At 41.0% G+C, this 19,664-nt stretch overlaps 1 protein-coding gene across 1 annotated transcript in view; it reads right to left on the reverse strand.

Annotated features, from left to right (window-relative positions):
* The window catches only part of FRAS1 (Fraser extracellular matrix complex subunit 1), a 416,963-nt gene that overhangs the window by 234,835 nt on the left and 162,464 nt on the right, over positions 1–19,664 (reverse strand). Inside the window, exons 5-9 of the mRNA XM_040625321.1 lie at positions 16,013–16,172; positions 13,251–13,384; positions 6,068–6,151; positions 4,273–4,374; positions 3,763–3,954 (exon numbers count right to left, since the gene is read on the reverse strand). Coding sequence (XP_040481255.1) covers positions 3,763–3,954; positions 4,273–4,374; positions 6,068–6,151; positions 13,251–13,384; positions 16,013–16,172 — 672 coding nt within the window. The remainder of the gene's footprint in view (positions 1–3,762; positions 3,955–4,272; positions 4,375–6,067; positions 6,152–13,250; positions 13,385–16,012; positions 16,173–19,664) is intronic.

Consider the following 19,664-nt stretch of genomic DNA (forward strand, 5'->3'; position numbering starts at 1 on the left):
AGGGAATCTGCTGTGAAAAATACAATCTCTGTTTACAATTTTTCATATGCATATACTAACATCTAATATCTATAGGCGAAAGAGTATTCTTTAAAGCACTTTCCACTTTCTAAAGATAGATCTTCTTTCTAAAGAATGGTGATGTTTCTTTAAATCAAGACATTATTTAATTTGGGATCTGCATTACATTTAAGGTGCAGAAACCATGTTAGGTAAAAATTGAATAATGTGAAATTGTGCAACAGAATAATCCCAGGGATATTTTATGTTTAAAAACACTGTGCACTAAAAATATATAAAATAAAAGCACTAGTTGTCTATGAATTGCAGCATGATGGGTGGATTTTAGAGTCTCTTCTATTTCTCTTGAGTATCAATTTTCTAAAATGAATATGTATTATGTTAATGAAGGGAAATAGAAACTTTTAAAAGGAATACAAAAATACATGAATGATTGTAACTTTTTTTGATCATAACTTTTTACAGTGTCTAAAAACTGATTTCAAGAAGAAAGGAGTCGTGTATAGATCACTGTCCATCAAAATGGAATGCCAATCAGAGGCCAGGGCATTGCGGCAGGTGCTATAGAGAGCGGGCGTATTTACATATAAATTGTTTTGCAGAAAGGTGACAAATCAGCTGGTGGTGCAGGCCTCATCCAGAAACAGCGAAATTTGCTTTCAAAGCAATAAAGGGGTTTATATGCATGTAATCTAAGTTGCTTAAAAACAATGTTTTTTTAAAACGAGACAGAGTATGTGTACTTCTATTAAAGGTTAAAGGGAAAATGCATGAATGCTTCTTGAGTGACCACTATCTGTAGAGACAAAACCAAAAAGGCAGCCTGCCTCATCCCAGTAAGGCCAGGAGGGGGGCTGTTCCGAGGCTTCCAACGCTACTGTAAATAACAGCGGGCCTTGCTGCTGGGGAGCAACGATTCGGTTTTGGTGAGGGAGGGAGTTCTAAATAGATTTGCTATTTATAGAAGAAGCCTGGATGCCCAGAACTGCGGCAGTTCACTGCGGTGGGGAGCTTCTCCCATTAGCATTTGACTTTTGCTTTGAGAAAAATTGCTTTGCGGAACAAAACTAATTCTTCTCTTTTTAAGAAGATTCTGCTGCGCAGGCCAGATGGAATCTGCGAACCCCTCCCTCACTGAATCACACCAACATCCACCCACCAGACCAAAGACGGTGTGATTCCACTAGCTTGCCCATTGGAAAAGGAAACACTCCTTTGAGGGAATTTTCCTCCACTGGAGAAGGGAAAGGCACCTCACACTTACGGTGTGCCCACCCCCTTCCATGCATTTTGCGATAAGCTTCGATCCTACCCCCCCTCACCACCACCATTTTAAGCCCCATGTGTGAACGCCAGGTCCTTTAAAAAAAAGTACTTTGACCTCTCCATCTGAATTCACGTTCAAAGATAACACAAAATATGGAAAAAATGAAAATCTTCATACTGTGCTATTTTACTATTGAGGTATTTGTGTTTCGATGGCTAGGGATTTGGTGGAATACATCAAAAACAAAGGCCATGCCATTTTCTCCTTTTTTAACTAAGGAAAATTATGTGCTGATTTCCACGCTACTCAGAACATTGCTGTTGATAACCAGTGTGATTCATTATTACAATGGTGAACGTGTACAGTTCTGTCTGCTCTTCTAGAAGTTGACTTTTCTGCCTCTTTGTGGATGTGCATACACTTAGACCTAATCTATCCTTGGCATCCAGGAATCAAATGACCTTGATATTCTAGGAAAGGCAGAAAGTGGGGTAGAATTGAATAAAAATACCAACAGAGCACTTGCACTGCTCCCCTCAGCAGACTCTGGTCATTTTCTCCAGATGCTTCTAATGCATTTTCATTCATATTTCCGTCATCGTTGGTACCACCGCATATTGTGATTTCTGTTGATATATCTGGCTTTCCCCGAAAGCCTGGGAACTCTTCAGATTAGAATGTGTCTTATTCATCTTTTTATCTCCAAGCTAAGCAGAAGTTAGGAAGTTTGTACTCCAGGCGCTCACAGAGCTATTTACAGAAATAATGGTACAGAAAGAGGGCTAAGGGATATTTTTGGTAAGATTCTATTTTGGTTAAAATTTCACTTCTGGTAGTATTTCCAGTTCAGAACCCAGTGCCTTCAACAACATTTGGAAACACAGATGTCACCTGGAAGACACCAGTTTAGTTGACTAAAGACCTGGAGAAATGGGCGAAAGGCATTAGAACTCCTCAGTTTATAACAGAGAGGATGGGGTGGGAGTGGGAAACAGGCAGTGCTGGGGGGTGACTGGAGGGGAACCAAGGCCCTCTCCATGTACCTCAGCTGTTGCTCCCCATTTTTCCTAAGAACAGGGAAGAAGACCTGGTACATGGGGCCACAGGTAGGTGTCATAGAGGATAGCAGGCACTTGGAAATGCATTGGCACTGGGGACAATGGGTCAAATTATTATCTGTGATTGAGAATCTTTGCTCAAACTTAACTGAAAATAGGTGGTTAAAGGAGCCACCCTACCAGAATCACTTCTCCCATATTTTCCATAAACCCTGGGATATTATTCGGCAAATTAAGATCTTAGAAAATAACACAGCATCCTCCCAGCAGTCTGGCGAGGCCAGGAAGCCCAGCCTCAGCCTGAGAGAGAAGGAGAAAAACAAGGGCCCTGACTGGGGTTTTTCTCATCTTCGTCCAACCATTCTGACTCCCCTGACATAAAGAAGGAAAAGAAATGAAAAGGCGTGTGGGGGGAAATAAATCTGCAAAAAGCAAGACCCTCTTTGCCTAAATACGTTTCAGCTCTGCCAAGACGCAGAAGGAGGAGGCAAAATGAAAAATCACCCTGTCATTGACAGCCCTGTTTGAAAGGTTGTTCCTTCTCGGGCTCGGTGTTAAGAGGAGCTGAGATGTGGGGGAGAAGAACTAGAAAGAAAAATGCCTTCACAGACATCCAGTGCTTCAGATCGTCTGAGTTTCCCTCATCTACTCAAGTTCACAACCCTGCGGGAAATTGGTGGGGCGGATGGGAGCGGTGAGGGAGAAGGAGACAACTTTCAAAGCAATTTGTTTTGCAATGGGTCAAAATTGAGTTCAAAGAGGAAAAAAAAAAAAAAAAAGAAGAAGAAGCAATTTCCCTACAATATACATCTATAGTCCAAACAGAGGTTGCTTTGTTAGAAGCTTCTAGAAATTCTGCAGACAGCAGAAGTCAACAGAGGTCATCCGAGTTAATTATTTATGAGGTTCCCCCCCTCTCTCTTTTAAAACAAAAACAAAAACATTTTACTTTCTTTCCTGATCTACAGAAGCGGCTCCTAGGTGCTGGCTCTCCTTTCTGCTAAATGCTGCCAGTAGGGCCTGCAACAGAAGCTGGCCATGGGAGCACCTGCCGACCTCTGTTTCACAACCATAGCAAGCTGGGCAGGCCACCAGCCATGAGGTCCAGCTGCGCTGACTGATAGGCTAATGTCCCATATCATGTCCTTCCCTTTCATGTCTCTGGCTCAGGGCTTCCAATCGGACCAGATGCACTGAGAACTAAAAGCTTCAGGGGGCTGTTCCAAGCCATTCTGAACAAATCGTGACATTTATTTTACACCACAGAATCTTTGTGCTAGAAGGCTCTGTGAAATGTGAGCGGTCAACCTGGCTGTCGCCTCTGCTGCTGCCAGAAAGTAAGGCACAGGTGAGGGACCACCTATCCCATTGGAGAGAACTGCTAACAGTCCAAGTGGAAATGCCTTGCCTTCTTACCTGGGCACACTCCACTTTGGCGCACTCCCCAGTCCGGCAGATCACTTGGCCATGGTCACACATGCAGAACTCGCAAGCCGAGCCCTTCCACATTTCATCCTGGTACCGCACGATCCCATTGTGGGAGCAACTTCCCGCAGGAGACACACATTCCTCACAGCATTCCCCGGGACGCTGAGCCCTGCTCTGACCCTGAAGAAACAAAGATGGCGGGTAAAGGGCAGTTCTCAAGAGAGTTCGAAAACATCTGAACCCATGGGGCAGAAGGTCATAAAAGGCCAACACTGTATGCTGCTCCTTTCCCCCCACTGCCCAACCTAACCCAGCTGAGGCAAGTTCCTCTCTACCTCAGCCCTCCTTCCTAGAAAACAGGTCTTTCATATTTTTATCCAATATTTCTGAATATCAAAAAAAATTCAATTCCCTCAAAAGACACACTGGACTGAAAAATGCATTTCTCAAATGACCCAAGATAAAGCTTTGAAAACCAAGCCACACTCTCTCAAGTACCTTTTCACATCGTAGTGGAGGGCAGGCCTCTTTGTGGCACCTGACCTCACCCTCGTCACATATACACGTGGTACAAGCATTTTCATCCCACTGCTCACCATGCTGAGTAAAGAAAGGACAAAGTGGAAAATCAAGTGTCACATACATCAAATAGAAACATGGGCCCATAAGACACACAATTTTTTATTATAATTTTTAATTGAGCCACATTGAATGTACTCCTGAGAAATGATATCATTTAGGCAGCAACACCTCTAAGAAAAAAGTCAATAAGGAACTATTTCAAAAGGAACTGTCCAAAAGGAACTCTGCATTCATTTTTATTCAACTGTATTCATTCCACAGATGCGTTGAGGGCCTGCTCCCTGCCAGGCACAAAGGGGCCCTGGAACATCAAGATTAATAAGAAGACCCTGTTGGCTGCCTAATGAGTGCTCTTTCTTAGCTCTTCTTCTTTGCCGGAAGACCCAGCTCCCCTTGCAGTTAGGGTAAGGGCATTGTCCCAGTCCTAACCAAGGAGACCTCAAGGGAAGTTTGCTAGAGCAGTGGAGGTCAAAGAAAAGACTCTTCTCCCCCCATAAAAGAAGAAAAGCCATCCCTTTTCCCCACCAGCCTTTAGTAATGATTGTGTGTGGATGAGCTAGTCTCGAGGAAGCCACCTTGGGGACATGAGGGGACAAGACAGAAAGCAAACACCAACATGCTGCAGATGGCAGGGTGGAAAGACTGAAAAAGGATCCTTCGATCCTTGAAGACATCATAAAGACCTGAGTTGATCAACCCTACAACCACCCTACCTCTGGACTTCTTGTCATATGAGATAATAAATGTTTTCATTTTAGCCACTTTTAGAGGAGTATTTCTGTTACTTGCAACCCAGGACATCACAATAGATATAAAGCTATCTCTCCCAAGAGAAATTAACCGGGCACATATGTGGCTATTGTATGGGACAACACAGATCTAGTACACACAAAAGTCCTTTCCTGATTAGTTACGTTCATTCAGATTTCAAGGGACCCATCTAGAATTTGTGGCCTTCGTTCCCTAATACTCCATTTCAGATTCTCTACTGAGAGTCCTAATTCCAAGTCCTATTTAGTCTTCTTTAGAGTGGCCGGCAAGCACAGGGAAGTAGTTGGGTTTGTTTTTTATATGTTCTTTGCTTTTGAATAATGTAACCTTCTTTCGGCTCAGCCGCACACTCCTAAGACAGAACATTCATTCATTCATTCAATTTGTTGAACTCATTTTTATTTGGTGCCTGTTGTGTGTTAGGCACAGTTATCTAGATTGTTCCAATAGTACTTTCAAATGTGCAGGTTCCACCACCACTAGCTTCTCCCCTCCTTTCCCTCTCTCCCCACCCCCCATGTCTCTCCCCCCTGCCCCCCCCCCAGCCAATGTAAGGCAGGGGGAAGCTGTCTCTGGGTATCAGTACATACAATCCAACCAAAGCAGAGAGACATTCCCAGGGCCTCCAGCCTAAGTGTAAACTGATAGTAACCAATGATAGTCCTTTCCTTCCTTCAAGATGTGTAAACAGTAAGCTCACCAAGGTTCGTGAACCAGGTGCTGCCCGCCAGCACATTCCTTTATATTTCTAATCCTCTTCAATTTAATTTTTTCATAAAGGCTTTCCACAAAGAGAAGAAAAAAGCTGTTTATGTACCGAGTTACTAATCTTGGCAAAGACTCAGACAAGAGGGTGGGGAGGTCTGGTGGTTGGAAGGGCGGAGGGCATATGTGTGAGAACGTATGTCAAAACACCTACAGGGGGTACAGCAAAGGTTACCTCGTACACTTGGCCAGATGCAGAGCAGGATCGGGAAGAGCACTGTGGGCAACACTTTCCAGGAACTCGGACTATAGTTTCATCCTTACATCCAAAAAAAGAACAATCCATCAAAGGAGACATTAATAAAATCCACAACAGTAGGAAAATTTCATTCATAGCCAACTCAATCATGTGCCTCAAGCATCCATAAACAGCAATTTCCCCTCCTTTAGTATTTATTAGTCACCTGGTGCTTTGATAAGAATTAGCACTTCCAAAGTCATTGTGACTCTTAAGAGGTTTGCACATTCCTCAAGTCCTATCCTCTCCTAAGAACAAACAAAAGCATCAATAAAAACAATAACAGTAAGAATAGTACTCAGTGTTTGCCAGGCACTATTTTAAGGCTTTACATGACCCTATGAAGTAGATGTTCTTATCCTTGCTTTACAAACAATAACAGTAAAGACCAGAGAGGTTATGTGACTTGCCCAAGGTCACACAGCTGACCATGGAAGTGATAAATGGTTGGAAAGAGACTTCAGAGCACCAAGGATACCAACACTTAAGAGCACTTAAACTCCTGCTGAGTTACTGCTAAACTCTAAATGGAGGCATCTCTCTCTTGATAAGCTATGTCACTATTCTTTTGCATCTTTATGTGAATCCACATCTTTATGTATTAGGGAGCTCCTCAACATGAAAAAAAATCGTATTCCTAGATATTTGGGAATGAGAGCAAAGTGGGCGACAAAGACTAAACGTCCAAAGAACCCCCCACACCCTCTCCCTACTTCTCCCCTCTACCACTCCCACCCCCAGAATATCAGACCATTTATGTCCGCTGCCTCCGCTGCCCCCGCTGCCCTGAGAACTTTCACAGCAACAGTCCCTCATTAATGCCAAAGAGTCAGCTTCTCACTTGACTTACCACTACAACCTTTTGAATGGCAAGAAGGCAGCCAAGTTAAAGGCAGAGGAAGGAGGGTTAAAATAAGACAAATTTTAAGGACTAAGAAGTGGTTTATCTTACACAGAAGATACCTCCTGAATGATTACCTTCACTTTCTCTTACAAGAAACAGAAAATGAGATTTTATTACTGTGGTTGCTTTGGAACGCATTCTATAAGAGAAAGGCAGCCAAAGTACTTGGGCAGGGGAGGGGGTCAAAGAGATTTAATTTTTTATGGACAGTTCCGGTCATATCTCAGTAGTTCTTTACCCCAACGATATACAGTTACATTAATGCATTACTATCTAATAGAGATTTATTTCATACAACTGAATCACTGGGATTAAACTGACAACTGTTTTCTTATTTTAGGTTATTTTATTTCTTTATTCTTCTATATGGAAAATACTATGGCCATTGATATTTAATAGAGTATGTGAAAATTGGACATGCACTGAAATCATTGAGCATTTCTCCACCTCAGAACTCTTCAGCTTAATGAAATTTCAGTGAGAAAGTAAAATAAAGGCATATTTGATGTCATACTATTTAGTAATTTTATTGCAGTAAACAAATGAACTTATACAATGCTTGGAAAACAGGAAACAGATGTAATGATCACAAATCCGGAATCAGCACAGTTAGTATCAGTCTACCTTAACTGACATGGACTAGACCCAAGTACAGTAGCAGAGACAACTCGAGAACATGTGGGAAGAAGGAATTACTTGTAGCAAGGTTGGTATAAGGAACATCAAATTTTCTGATTCTTCCTGGCAATACCTAATTATATATTTTACTGATGGAAACAGAATCCTTTTTTACCAATCCAGATCAACAAGGGCAGGAAGGAAAAGCATTTAAAGAGAAAATATCCCAGGATACAAGAGAACTACCTGACTGAGAGGCGAGAACTCACCTGGGCTGGTGCATCATAAGCGAGACTGGAGATGCAAGTAAGAAGATGAGCAGCAAAGTGGGTCAGAAAAATGGGAAAGACTTTTCAACAGTGTATTTTGTTGCTGTCATATATCTGAATCCTATTATTCTGGGCTATGTAGATTTGCCCTTCCAAATGTATAGTCTACACAGGGGCCAGTCAACAATGGACCATGGGCCAAATCCAGCCTGCCACCTGTTTCCATAAACTTTTATTGGAACACAGCCACATCCACTCACTTCCATATTATCTATGGCTGTTTTTTTGCTACAATGGCAGAGTTGAGTAGTTATTTCAACTGAATAGCACACAAACTTGAAAATACTTGCTATCTGGCCTTTTACAGAAAAAGTCTGCCAACCCCAGGTCTAATATGGCACCCTCAGTAAACACAGGAATTGAATAAAAATATATATATAATTAATGTTATTACAATTTGGGGTAGGGCTACCACTAAGGATATATTTAATTATGGTTTTTCATATTCGTTAAATAAAAATATTTATGATAAAAATTTTACAGTGTATTATGGCTAACAGCCCTTGATAAAATATTTTCTGGCTATGATACCACTGCAGATATAGAAAGAGATGAAAATTTCACCACCAAAAAGTAAAACAGCCAACCTCCTACCACAACTACAAGGAAGTCCCATTGAGCATAAGACATTCGACATTCGATGGCCTTTCTTTTCTGTGTAAACCTAAATAGATATAAGAACCATCATTCTGCCTAACTCTCTGCCTTTCTATATCAAACACAACCCAGATCCATCCCTCCCATGTGTGGCCACTACTGTTAGAGGCAGTCAGGTGCCAGCCCTCACCTTCCTCAATATCTTTCTTCCTACATCTAATCAGATACCATAATGTAAAAAAGAAAAAGAAAACAGTGGGAAGTATGTATGTTGGAGGAGATAGAGGGAGTGATAAAAAGTTGGGGGACAGGACGATGCCTCAAATGATAAAGCACATGGTCACCGAGAGAGAAGGAGAGAGCCTTTGCAACGGTGCAAACTGGGGAGTATAGTTTTTTGTTTCATGCACTCAAAATGTAGGAGGGTTGGGCAGTGGAGGTTGGAAAAGATCCTATCTCAGTACAATAGAGCTACACTGACTGAAAACCCACCAGCCCCTCAGACAAGGAGACATGAACCTTTCCTAGCATCTGGCTATGGATCCAAGAAGGGGAGTTAACCAGGGGCAGGACATTTACCCTTGCAGCTTTCAAGCAGTGGATATGAACAGATTTCTCTTGATCAAGGATGAGTAAATAGAAGGAAAGGAACTTGGGAAAAACTCTGAAGAGCAAGCAAAACAAAAATGTTCTGAAGATTCAGAGAAAGAGCAGACTTCTGAATCCTACATACTACAGGATCTAAAAGAAAAGATTTAAAAGTTATTTTGCAACTTCAGTAAGATGCATGGAAATGCAGTCTCTATTAAACAGAAGCAGGAAGCAATAGAGAAAGAAGAAGCTTTAGGATAAAAAAAACTAGATGAACCAATGAAAAGAAAAATAAGGAAGAATTAAAAGAAAATTAAAGTGAAATAGTCAAATTAAAATCAATACTAGAAGTAGTAAATACAAACTCGAGAAGCTCTCTCCATATGAAGAGGAAAGACACAAAGTGAAAAATGATAAGAGAGCATGATTGATAATGAGGGGGAAAGAGAGGGGAGCAATCTAAGAATCATCAAAGTATTCCTAGAGAAATGAGAATAATTGGAAGGAATATGATTAAATTAAAGCCATAACTGAAGAAAGCATTTCAAAAACTGGAATACAGACTAAAAGGGCTGCACCATATTCTAGGCAATAAGGTGAAAAGACACCTCACCTAGAAATACCCTGAAAAAATGTTTCATTTATAAAGATAAAGAAACATCCTGCAAGAATCCAATAGAGTAAAACTAGCTGAACAAAATGGAATAGAAAGCAGACAGACCTCAGGCTTCTCCACAGCACTAAATTTCAGGATTCAGTGGAAAGGAGCCCACGGAGTTGGGATGTGAAAAAATTATGATTGTCCCCAATTTTTGAGCTCTACAATTAGCTCTAAGGTATATGGACGGGAAGAAAATAATTCTCAAACACTCGGTGGCTAAGAAGACATCCAATCTTCTATCTTTCTTGAAGAGAACATCCAGAGATGAAGTTCAACCTACTCTGATTCATCAACTTGGGAAATGGGAAAATTATAGTATTTAACAGATTGCTGGTAATATCATCAGGAACATTTGGGGCGCCTGGGTAGCTCAGTCAGTGAGGCGTTCTGCCTTTGGCTCAGGTCATGATCCCAGGGTCCTGGGATCAATCCCACATGGGGCTCCCTGCTCAGTGGGAAGCCTGCTTCTTCCTCTCACTCTCCCTCTGTGCTCTCTCACTCACTCTCTCTCTCTCTCTCTCAAATGAATAAATAAATAAATAAAAACTTTAAAAAATATATCATCAGGAACAACTCTCATGAGACTAACCAGACCATTTTAATGAGGCTACAAAAATGTGGATGGGTTAGGGCTCTGTTCACAAGGCATCTAGACAAAAGTAGCAAGAAATTTTGGTATGAATTTATATCCCTCCTTAAGGGAACAATACCGTGTTTGAACATAAGAAATTTCTCCTTTAGTCAGAGATCATCAACAACTTCTAAAATGTGATTATAACTATGAAAAAAACCAAATACATCCATATTTGCCTACAAAAAATTTGGAATGAATTACCAAAAAAAAATCTATTATGGTGTTTTTGAATGGAAGAAATATAGATGATCCTTTTCTGCTTTTCTGCATTTTCCAAACTTTCCTTAATAAGTACAGATTCCTTTTACAATTTAAAAGAAAAAAAAAACCTCTTATATTAAAAATCTATTTTTTTCTAGAGCTCAAGACCTGGAAATACATTTCTTCTGATGAACTTGTCTGTTTTTAATATTTAATGAGTTGATATATATAAGATACTTGCAATTGTGTTCAATGTTGTTAGTAACTATTGTTTTTGTGATTGTTATTATACAAAAATGCTATGTAACTCAACATTTTGGTAGGCCATCTAGCATAGTGGTTAAAAATATGAGTCAGGTGTGATCTGCTGAGGTTGTAATGCTGACTGCCTAGGTCAGAAGCACTGACACTTCCTAACTGTGGTATCTTAACCAAGTCACTCAAGCCTCTGTACCTCAGTTTTAGGTACTGGCAAGAGGGGATGATAATAATAGTTCTTAATAGGGTTGTGATGAGAATTACGGAGCTCTGAAAATTAATACTTGGCACAAAATAAATGCCAAAAATGTGGTGATGGTGAGGACAGAGACGATGATAGATGGTAGACAGTGGTGATGGTATTTCCATTAAAAGCCTAAACTTTTTAACACTCCTTTATATCATCAGAACATCCAATATTTAACAATGATATTAAATCAAGAAAAATATTTCTAAATAATCTGAGTTCTTTTAAAATATGTCATGGCAAAAATATAAACTTAAAGATGAAAGGGTGATTAAAATCAATTTTCAGGGGGCGCCTGGGTGGCACAGCGGTTAAGCGTCTGCCTTCGGCTCAGGGCGTGATCCCGGCGTTATGGGATCGAGCCCCACATCAGGCTCCTCTGCTGTGAGCCTGCTTCTTCCTCTCCCACTCCCCCTACTTGTGTTCCCTCTCTCGCTGGCTGTCTCTATCTCTGTCAAATAAATAAATAAAATCTTTAAAAAAAAACAAAAAAATTAATTTTCAGGTCTTCAGAATGCTTGCATATCAACTAGCTCTGAAGTATGGTACCAAATTTCATCTTTTTAAGTTAATTATGTATATCAATGCAAACCATACGTGAGTGCAATGTTTGAAGCTAGAGTTTATATTTAATTTTTTTTTTAATTTTTTTAAAAAAATTATTTATTTGAGAGAGAGACCATGCATGTGCGGAGGTGGGAGGTGTTGGCGGGGGTAGAAGGAGATAATCTCAAGCAGACTCCCTGCTGAGCACGGAGCCTGACATGGGGTTGGATGCCAGGACCCTGAGATCATGACCTGAGCCAAAATCAAGAGTCCCACGCTCAACCGAATGAGCCACGCAGGGGACCCGCTATATATGTTTTCAAAAATCGGAACTAGTACTTTCCATTATCCAGTATCTACCCCCCTAACATGAAGTCCGTTAAGGTTTCAAAGATTTAAAGTAGAAGGCTCACAAAGTGGTGTTTCCTCCATGCCTCCTCTCACTTTCCTTATTGCAATCGTGGTAAACTGCTTAATTACCCTTCCTACACAAGGGGACTGAATCCTGGAAAGTGCTAAATCAAAATGCCCCAGCACTACAGCGTTCTCTGAATGTGAGATGCTGTGCAGCTCTACCGAGAGGCTCATTTGTAATCTCAGCGCTGGGAGAAGACTTGGTGATGAATTGGGAGATGTGACATGAGTGCAGTAGTTGTGGTAGTGTGCGTAATACGATCTACTCTTTCAATTAGATACATTTTCCCTTTATTTGGCATTTAGCATTTCTTGTCTAATTGCCTTTTGTCTGCCTTTGAAAATATTGCCCAATTGTCACAATATGCCATGTTATTGATTTTGTTTTATTTGACACAAAGTACTGCTCTGTATCAACTGAATGTTGGCTTCCAGCTTTTCCTTAGATCAAAAATAAGCTATTTTTCGGCTGGAGGCAAACTCCTTCCGCGGTTATCTGTCAACTGCCAAGGAACATCCATAGAAACCTCTGGAAGAGTAAAAAAATATAAAATACCATGTATACCACATTTATTTGCCATTGATTTTCTCTTCTAAATTTGTGTGAAGAGTCTAATGTTCTGAAAATCTGATGAACTTTAAATGAAGAACAAAATGCACTATTTTTTAAAGCTCCCCAGAGAAAATCTGAATAATTTGAATTGTTATCTTATAAGAATTAAAACGTGTACATCTGGATATCATGTTCAAAGACACACATAGGTCTTAAAAAGCAAGACTACACCTATGCATTGAGAAACAATACCTGATCAGATTACAGACTTCTCCAGATGTTTAACTCGACATTTTTACATCTGCAACTGGAGCTGGGAGCTTCTTTGCATGTACCCTCAAGGCTCACTTTCCCGACATAGCAATTAGCTTAAATGGCCAGTAATTAGACCTATCTGTAGCTTCTAAGGGTAAAAGAAATGTGTCAGAGGTGGTCTCCAAAAGTATAAGGAAAACAAAACAGCCTTTGCTTATTGTTTCTAGTACTTTGGAGGCCTGCCTTGACAACCTCAGGAGAGGCTCCAAGTTCCTGAACAGTGAAGATCCCTTTGGAGGCTGTCTTCCTTACCTGGTTACAAAACAGAGGTTGGCACTGAGCTGTGAAGCACTGGGCGACCCCATCTCTACACACACATTTGGCACACCGACTCAAAGGCCAGTCTTCCCCATCCTGAAATACACGGCCTTCGTAGGAACAAGGTTCTGGAAGGTCAAAAATACAAGGATTACTTGGGGGACTGCACGTCCTGATCTCAGGGCTGATTGCATGGGTGTGTGGCCAGTGCAGTCACACAGGGCCCTGTGGTTGGGGGTTAAAACTCTGCAGTGTCCTTATGGAGTTCTTTTTTTGTTTGTTTGTTTTTTAAAGGGGGTGGGGAGATAGAGAGAGAGAGATGGGGAAGGGCAGAGGGAGAGAGATAATCCCAAGCAGGTCCCACGCCCAGTGCAGAGCCCGAAGAAGGGCTCGATCTCACAACCCTGAGATCATGACCTGAGTTGAAATCAAGAGTCGGACGCTTACCTGACTCAGCCACGCAGGTGCCCCATTGTATGGAGCTCTTAAGAACTTTCTCTCTGAGTTTTCTAAGTGGAGTCTGGTTAGACAGCATGACATGTCCTGTGGAGTCTCAGCTCATGCATGGTCCCACATCCCACTGTCTCCCTGCCCTCCTGAGATGGGTTCTTAGCCACTTGCTCCCAAACCCATACCCAGCTGATATGGAGAACAAAGGCAAAAGAAGTGTAGGGAAAAAAAATAAATTTCTTCTGCAGCCCATTGACAAATACTGAAGACAGGCAGGGTGACTTTCCTCTGGGAACTTAACTGCCTCAATGTTAATACTTTGCCTCAATGTTAATACTTTGCTAGAGGCAAAAGGCAACTTTAGCTTGACATGAGCCCAAACCTCCAGGATTCTGTAAGCCTTCTTTAACATAGAAAAAAACCCTTTGGAAACTTTATCTTTATTGCCCAAGATATATGTTAGCAATCATCCTCCAAGCATATAGCCAACTGATACACATCCGAAGGGTCTCATCACTGAAGTATTCCTAGACAGTAATAAATGACCTTTTCCTAACAGCAGCCAGCCCTTCAAGGTCCTGGAAACCTTGCTTCCAAATTCCTTACAGACTTATGCTATCCCCAACCCCCTCCCAACTTGAAAGGGTATAATCAGTCGCTCCTCACAATTCCAATGCAGATTTCTGCCCAAGGGTCCTTCCCTGTGCTTTAATAAAACCACTTTTTTTGCACTGAAGATGTCTCAAGAATTCTTTCTTGACTGTTCACTCCCAGACCCCAACATTTTACATTAGTGTGAACACTGCCACTCTCCACCCACAGCGGGGACCTGGATGTGGGTGCTAGGAGAGTGCACGCACCCTAAGCACCAAGTAGCAGGATGGGGTCCGGGGTGCCTGTGGGATCTCCAAACACCTGGCAAGTATTCCCATGCCTGAAGGAGTAGGGCATTAAATAGCAAATAAAAAACGTGACAGAAAAACCACGGAAGAAAAGAAGCTGCCCCCCACTCACTACCTTTCAAACAAGGGGCCCTGCATTTTCATTTTGCACCTAGTAAATTATAAAGTTGGCCCTGGCTGATCCTCCAACCTCTCCAGGCAAAATGCTTCCAGTATGTCCCATGGAGGCCAAGGAGAAAGCCTCTTAAAGCACAAGAAAGGATCCCACAATCTCAGCCAGCCTACTCGCCACACCCAAACTCTGTTGTTCAAATATTTTTACTTGAAGGGTTCTTTGGCCCAAAGCAGCTGTCAGTCCCCTTCTGGTGGGTGACATCTGAAATGCGTGAGGCAAGCACTGTATTTTCATTGTTTCCTATGGATACTTTTTAATCCTTGTAATCTTTCTCCAGAGTAAAGGAATGCCAGGAATGGAATAACTGGGGATCAGAAAGAAACCAGGGTCTTTTTAAAGGAAAAGGCAGGGGCGCCTGGGTGGCTCAGTTGATTAAGCATCCAACTCTTGATTTAGGCTCAGGTCCTGATGTCAGGGTTGTGAGATCCGGCCTGGTGTCCGAGTCGGGCTCCACCCTCTGCCCCTCCCACCCCCCCCCCATTTAAAAAAATAAAAGGAAAAGGCAAAAATAGAGTATAGCTTCCAGGTGTTATTAAATAAAAGAATAATTTTAGTCATTATATGCCAGGAGAGGATGTAATGCAGCAATGACAATTATTCGTGTTTATTGTGAAGTACCCACTACTTAGTTATAAAAATGGAAGAGGACATATATCCCTAAAATGTAATAGAAGGAGTACTTGGACCAAGCATGGATTCCAAGGAAGGACCTGGAAGTGTGCCCCTGACTTGCTGAACGGGGCCGCGGTTTGTAGGCAGGCATGTCTCCACAGCGAACATGCCACAGAGACAAATGAAAGACCTGCTTCCTGCTCTGTGTGTCTTGGAGAAAGATGTTATACCATCTCAAAGACCAGCCGGCAGAAATAGTGCTAGTGATGCTACATGGAGAAGAGATTTGTTCATTCTGTTTCCGCCAAGAGCCTTCTGGAATCACATCAAAGACTCTTGTCCCTCCTTCCTTTCCTTCTTAGGAGCTACAAATGCAAAGGGATGCATCGGGCCAGCACAAAATAAATAAATCAGAGACTTGCAGAATCCCAAATTTGGAATAGAGCTTAAAGATGTGTTCCAACCTCACACTCCGCAACATGGCTTCTGCCAAGTGCAAGGCTCCAAATTGGTTCCCATAAGGAATGGACCGCACTGAGCAAGAAAGAGAAAAGTTAGGATGTCAGCAGGTAAACCTCAAAGGCAAAGAGGGTCTCTTTCTACAAGTTCATACTCACTCCCAGGGCCCACACACACTGGGCAGCAGCTTCCTTCGGGGATGAATTCCAGCTCCTGCTGTCCACACAATAGCGCTGGGCATGGCTGGGGGCTGCATCGGACTTCCCCATGAGAACAAGAGCACACACTGCACGGGGAAGAGGCCCACTCTGTCCCGTGCTGCGGGTTAGGGGAAAAAAAGAAAAGAAGGTTATTGACAGATTATAGCTTTCATTTGACCAAACAGAAACAAACCTCTAACACAAATCAAGGACGGTGCTCAGGAGAGATGGAAGAAGGCTCTCGGCTTAACCCGGTTAAGACCAGGGTTTACAATGTTCCAAATCAGAGAACAATTAAAAACCAAATTTTCTTTTCTTTTCTTTTTAGTACCCCTAAGATTTATATTTGGAAATTTCAGAAAAACAGAAAAAGAAAATAAAAAGTACCCCAACCCCAATCATTTAAAAAACTCTATAAAGCCTAAAGTAAAATATACACACACATATATGTATTTACTGGATTCTTTATAATGGTCATTTTGTTTTCAATAGCTCTCATTCTGGTCCTCTTCCTTCCTCCCTCCCTCTCTCTCTTTTTTTCTTTTCTTTATCTTTCTCTCCTTCTTTCTGCCTTTACTTTTTACCCTGATTAGTTCCCATATTCCTCTTTTCCTCTCCTTCCTCCCCATCTTACTCTCTCCTGTTCCAATGATCTGGGCCTGGGGAAAGTATGATAGCCAGCCAGTTCTCCTACAAACTGCAGAGCCCATTCAGAGCCCATCTACACACACAGAATGTTGCTGATCCATTTCAGCCTGGGCTACAACGTTCCCAAAGCTAGCACTGTATCAGTGAGCTAAGAGATCCATGTTTTGAGTTATATGACTTACTGAGTACGGAAAATATTTAAATGAGCCACACTCGAATGTGATGCAGAGTAAGTGGGGGAGGGGGGGTGAACCCTGAATGTAAAAAGCCTCAAACAGGTAGACAGTTTAGGGAAGTAGCTGTCAAAGTATGTTATGTTCTTAGTAGCAGAATGGAATAATGGTGGCCTTTTACAAGATGTGGGGGAGGGGAGGAATAAGTTTCATGAATGAAATTTTCCTCCCATAACATTTTTTTTAAATATTGGAAACTGCTATCCTTTGCCTCTACTAAATGTAGCATATGATGATAACTGATTCAGCCCAAATCATATATAGATTTGTATTAAAAACATCACACATTCCAGGTGCTCAATCACCTAACTATAATCTGGGGATTACAACTGTGCAACTGAGAAGCATAGAAAATGAATGTCCTCTTGCTTCTCCTCAAGCCAGCATCCAGAATAGTTATTCATCTCTCTCAAACACAAAAGAACTCTGTCTTACCTAAACAAGTCAGTACCCTTTTATTCTGCAAATTACAGCCCTGTTGCAAGCACACCAGGTCTGGCATTTTGGAATTACTAATAACCTGTACTATTATTATAATAATGGTAGGAATGGGTGGTCACAGTTATCCAATTATTTGGGAACTGAGTCCTCACTTCACTATCACGAAGATTACTTTCTTCTAGGCAGACTTTCTGGAGCACAGGAGAACAATAATGCAAATATGCCCAGAGTCAGATGAACCGAGGGTCTCCTTGGAGGCTCCCAGCTCGGCCCTCCCTGCCTTGGGAACTGTGCGTGAGTGACTTCATCTTTCTAAATCTCAGCTTCCTGGTCTGAAAAACTGAAATGCTATGACAACATGCCCTTGACTGGGTTATTATAGAGATTAAATGAGGTAGTTTGTTAAAAAGCAAGCGGGGGGGTGGGGTGGCATATAGAAGATGCCCAATCCTCTCTCCTCTTTCCACTGCATTGAGTTCAAGGCCTTACTCTTCCTTTTCACACCTCTGTGCCAACTGTGATTGTAGAAATGGACATAATATCAAGGCCAAGTTCTCCACCACCAATTTTTACTTCTGCTATAATATAAAATTTCAAATTTAGTACAGCATATAAATGGGCAAGCTCACAACTTGCTAATAAACTACTGACTAATAAAAGGTAGGAAGCAATTGACCTTTATACTTTGAAAAGCCTAAGCATAAAAGCAAAGAAAGAAACTCTACGAGAAAAATTGATAGGTTCTAATGAGTTAAAATCTTAAGTCTGTCACAATTACATTATAAATAAAATTAAAAGGCAAATGACAAACTGATAAAAATTACAAATTATATTAATTAGAACTAAACTCTATTATATAAAAGCATCTACAAGCAATAAGAAAAAAACCCAATAGAAAAATAACAATAAACTTATGGAATAGTTAACATTATTAATTGCAAAGAAATATTAATTAAAGTAAAATTGGATAATACTTCTTAATATCAGATATGGGAAAGTTTTTAAAATTCACAGTAGTGCTGGTGAAGCTGCAATGGGGTGGGATTTTCTCCAGCACAAAGCCTTCCCTTACTACAGTAGCACCTGGAAAACTCAGCCATGTGGGGCCTACCCAAGGTAAGCATACTTGAAAAGAGGCTGCACTACCCGTGATACTCCCACTGGATTTCCCATTAGGCACAGACAATTTAAAATTGAATTTTAATGACCACAGATGTCACAGCTTCAATACTCAAAATCTTCACATGCTCTGACCTACTAATTTCACTTCTAAGAAGTTATCTGAAGAAAAAGATCAATGATAACACACAAAAAAAGGTTTAAATACAAGGGATTCCATTTCATTGTTCTATATAGCAAAACTGGAAATATTTTCATGAAAATTAGAAGCTACTCAAATACCTGATGATAGGAAATCATGTTCTCCAAGGGCATGCCAGGGAACTATTCACAATGTGTTATATTAAAAAGAAAGACATAAAACTGTACACACAGTGTAATTACAATTATGTCAAAACAGATCTCTACCTGTCTATCCATCGCCACTGTTCCCCCCTCTCCAAAAAAACTGAGAATACAGTAACAGTGATCTTCATAGTCTGGGAATTGCCAGTGATGTTTTTTCTGCTGTACACTTTTTTATTTTTTGAATTTTCACCATAAAGATATTTTTACTTTTGTCATCAGAAAGCAAATTACTGTTTAAAATATCAAATGAATCATTTATGTCTTCAGTAAAGTAAAATGTGAAAGCTGCATATACAACAACTTGAAGTGAACTTCTTTATTCTATTTATTAAAAGTTAGGAGGTTGCTTCTAAGCATCTCGACATTTCACTTCATTAAAACAAGAGCTTGTTCTGTTGCTACTAAGAAACACTAACAGTTGTTTCTTAAACATTTGCAGTCACACCACCTTTCAGACAGAGACGACAAAAATTAATTACAATAACAACCTGTCAATCACCAAAATTTTTTCATCTGTAAAATGAGAGGGCTATGTTGGTTAATCTCTTTGGCACCTTCAAGCTCTCTAATGATGTGAATCTGTTATGTAACTTAATAGATGTAAAATGAGGCAGGAGATTCTCCCCTCACAATAAGCTCGAAAATTACGGGAATAACAACAAACACTTGGTAGGGAGTCTCCAATGCTTGATGTCAAAGCCGCAGAAGAAGATCAGATGGTGATCCGAAGTGCACAGCAATGGAGACAAATTGTTCCCACCTTTCTCTTGGGAAAAAGTCACGTAAGTCCCCAGTGATGCTGCTCTCAGCAGAGGAAGACT

This window comes from Ursus maritimus, unplaced genomic scaffold (assembly GCF_017311325.1).
Source record: "Ursus maritimus isolate PB19 unplaced genomic scaffold, ASM1731132v1 scaffold_8, whole genome shotgun sequence".
Lineage (NCBI taxonomy): Eukaryota > Metazoa > Chordata > Mammalia > Carnivora > Ursidae > Ursus > Ursus maritimus.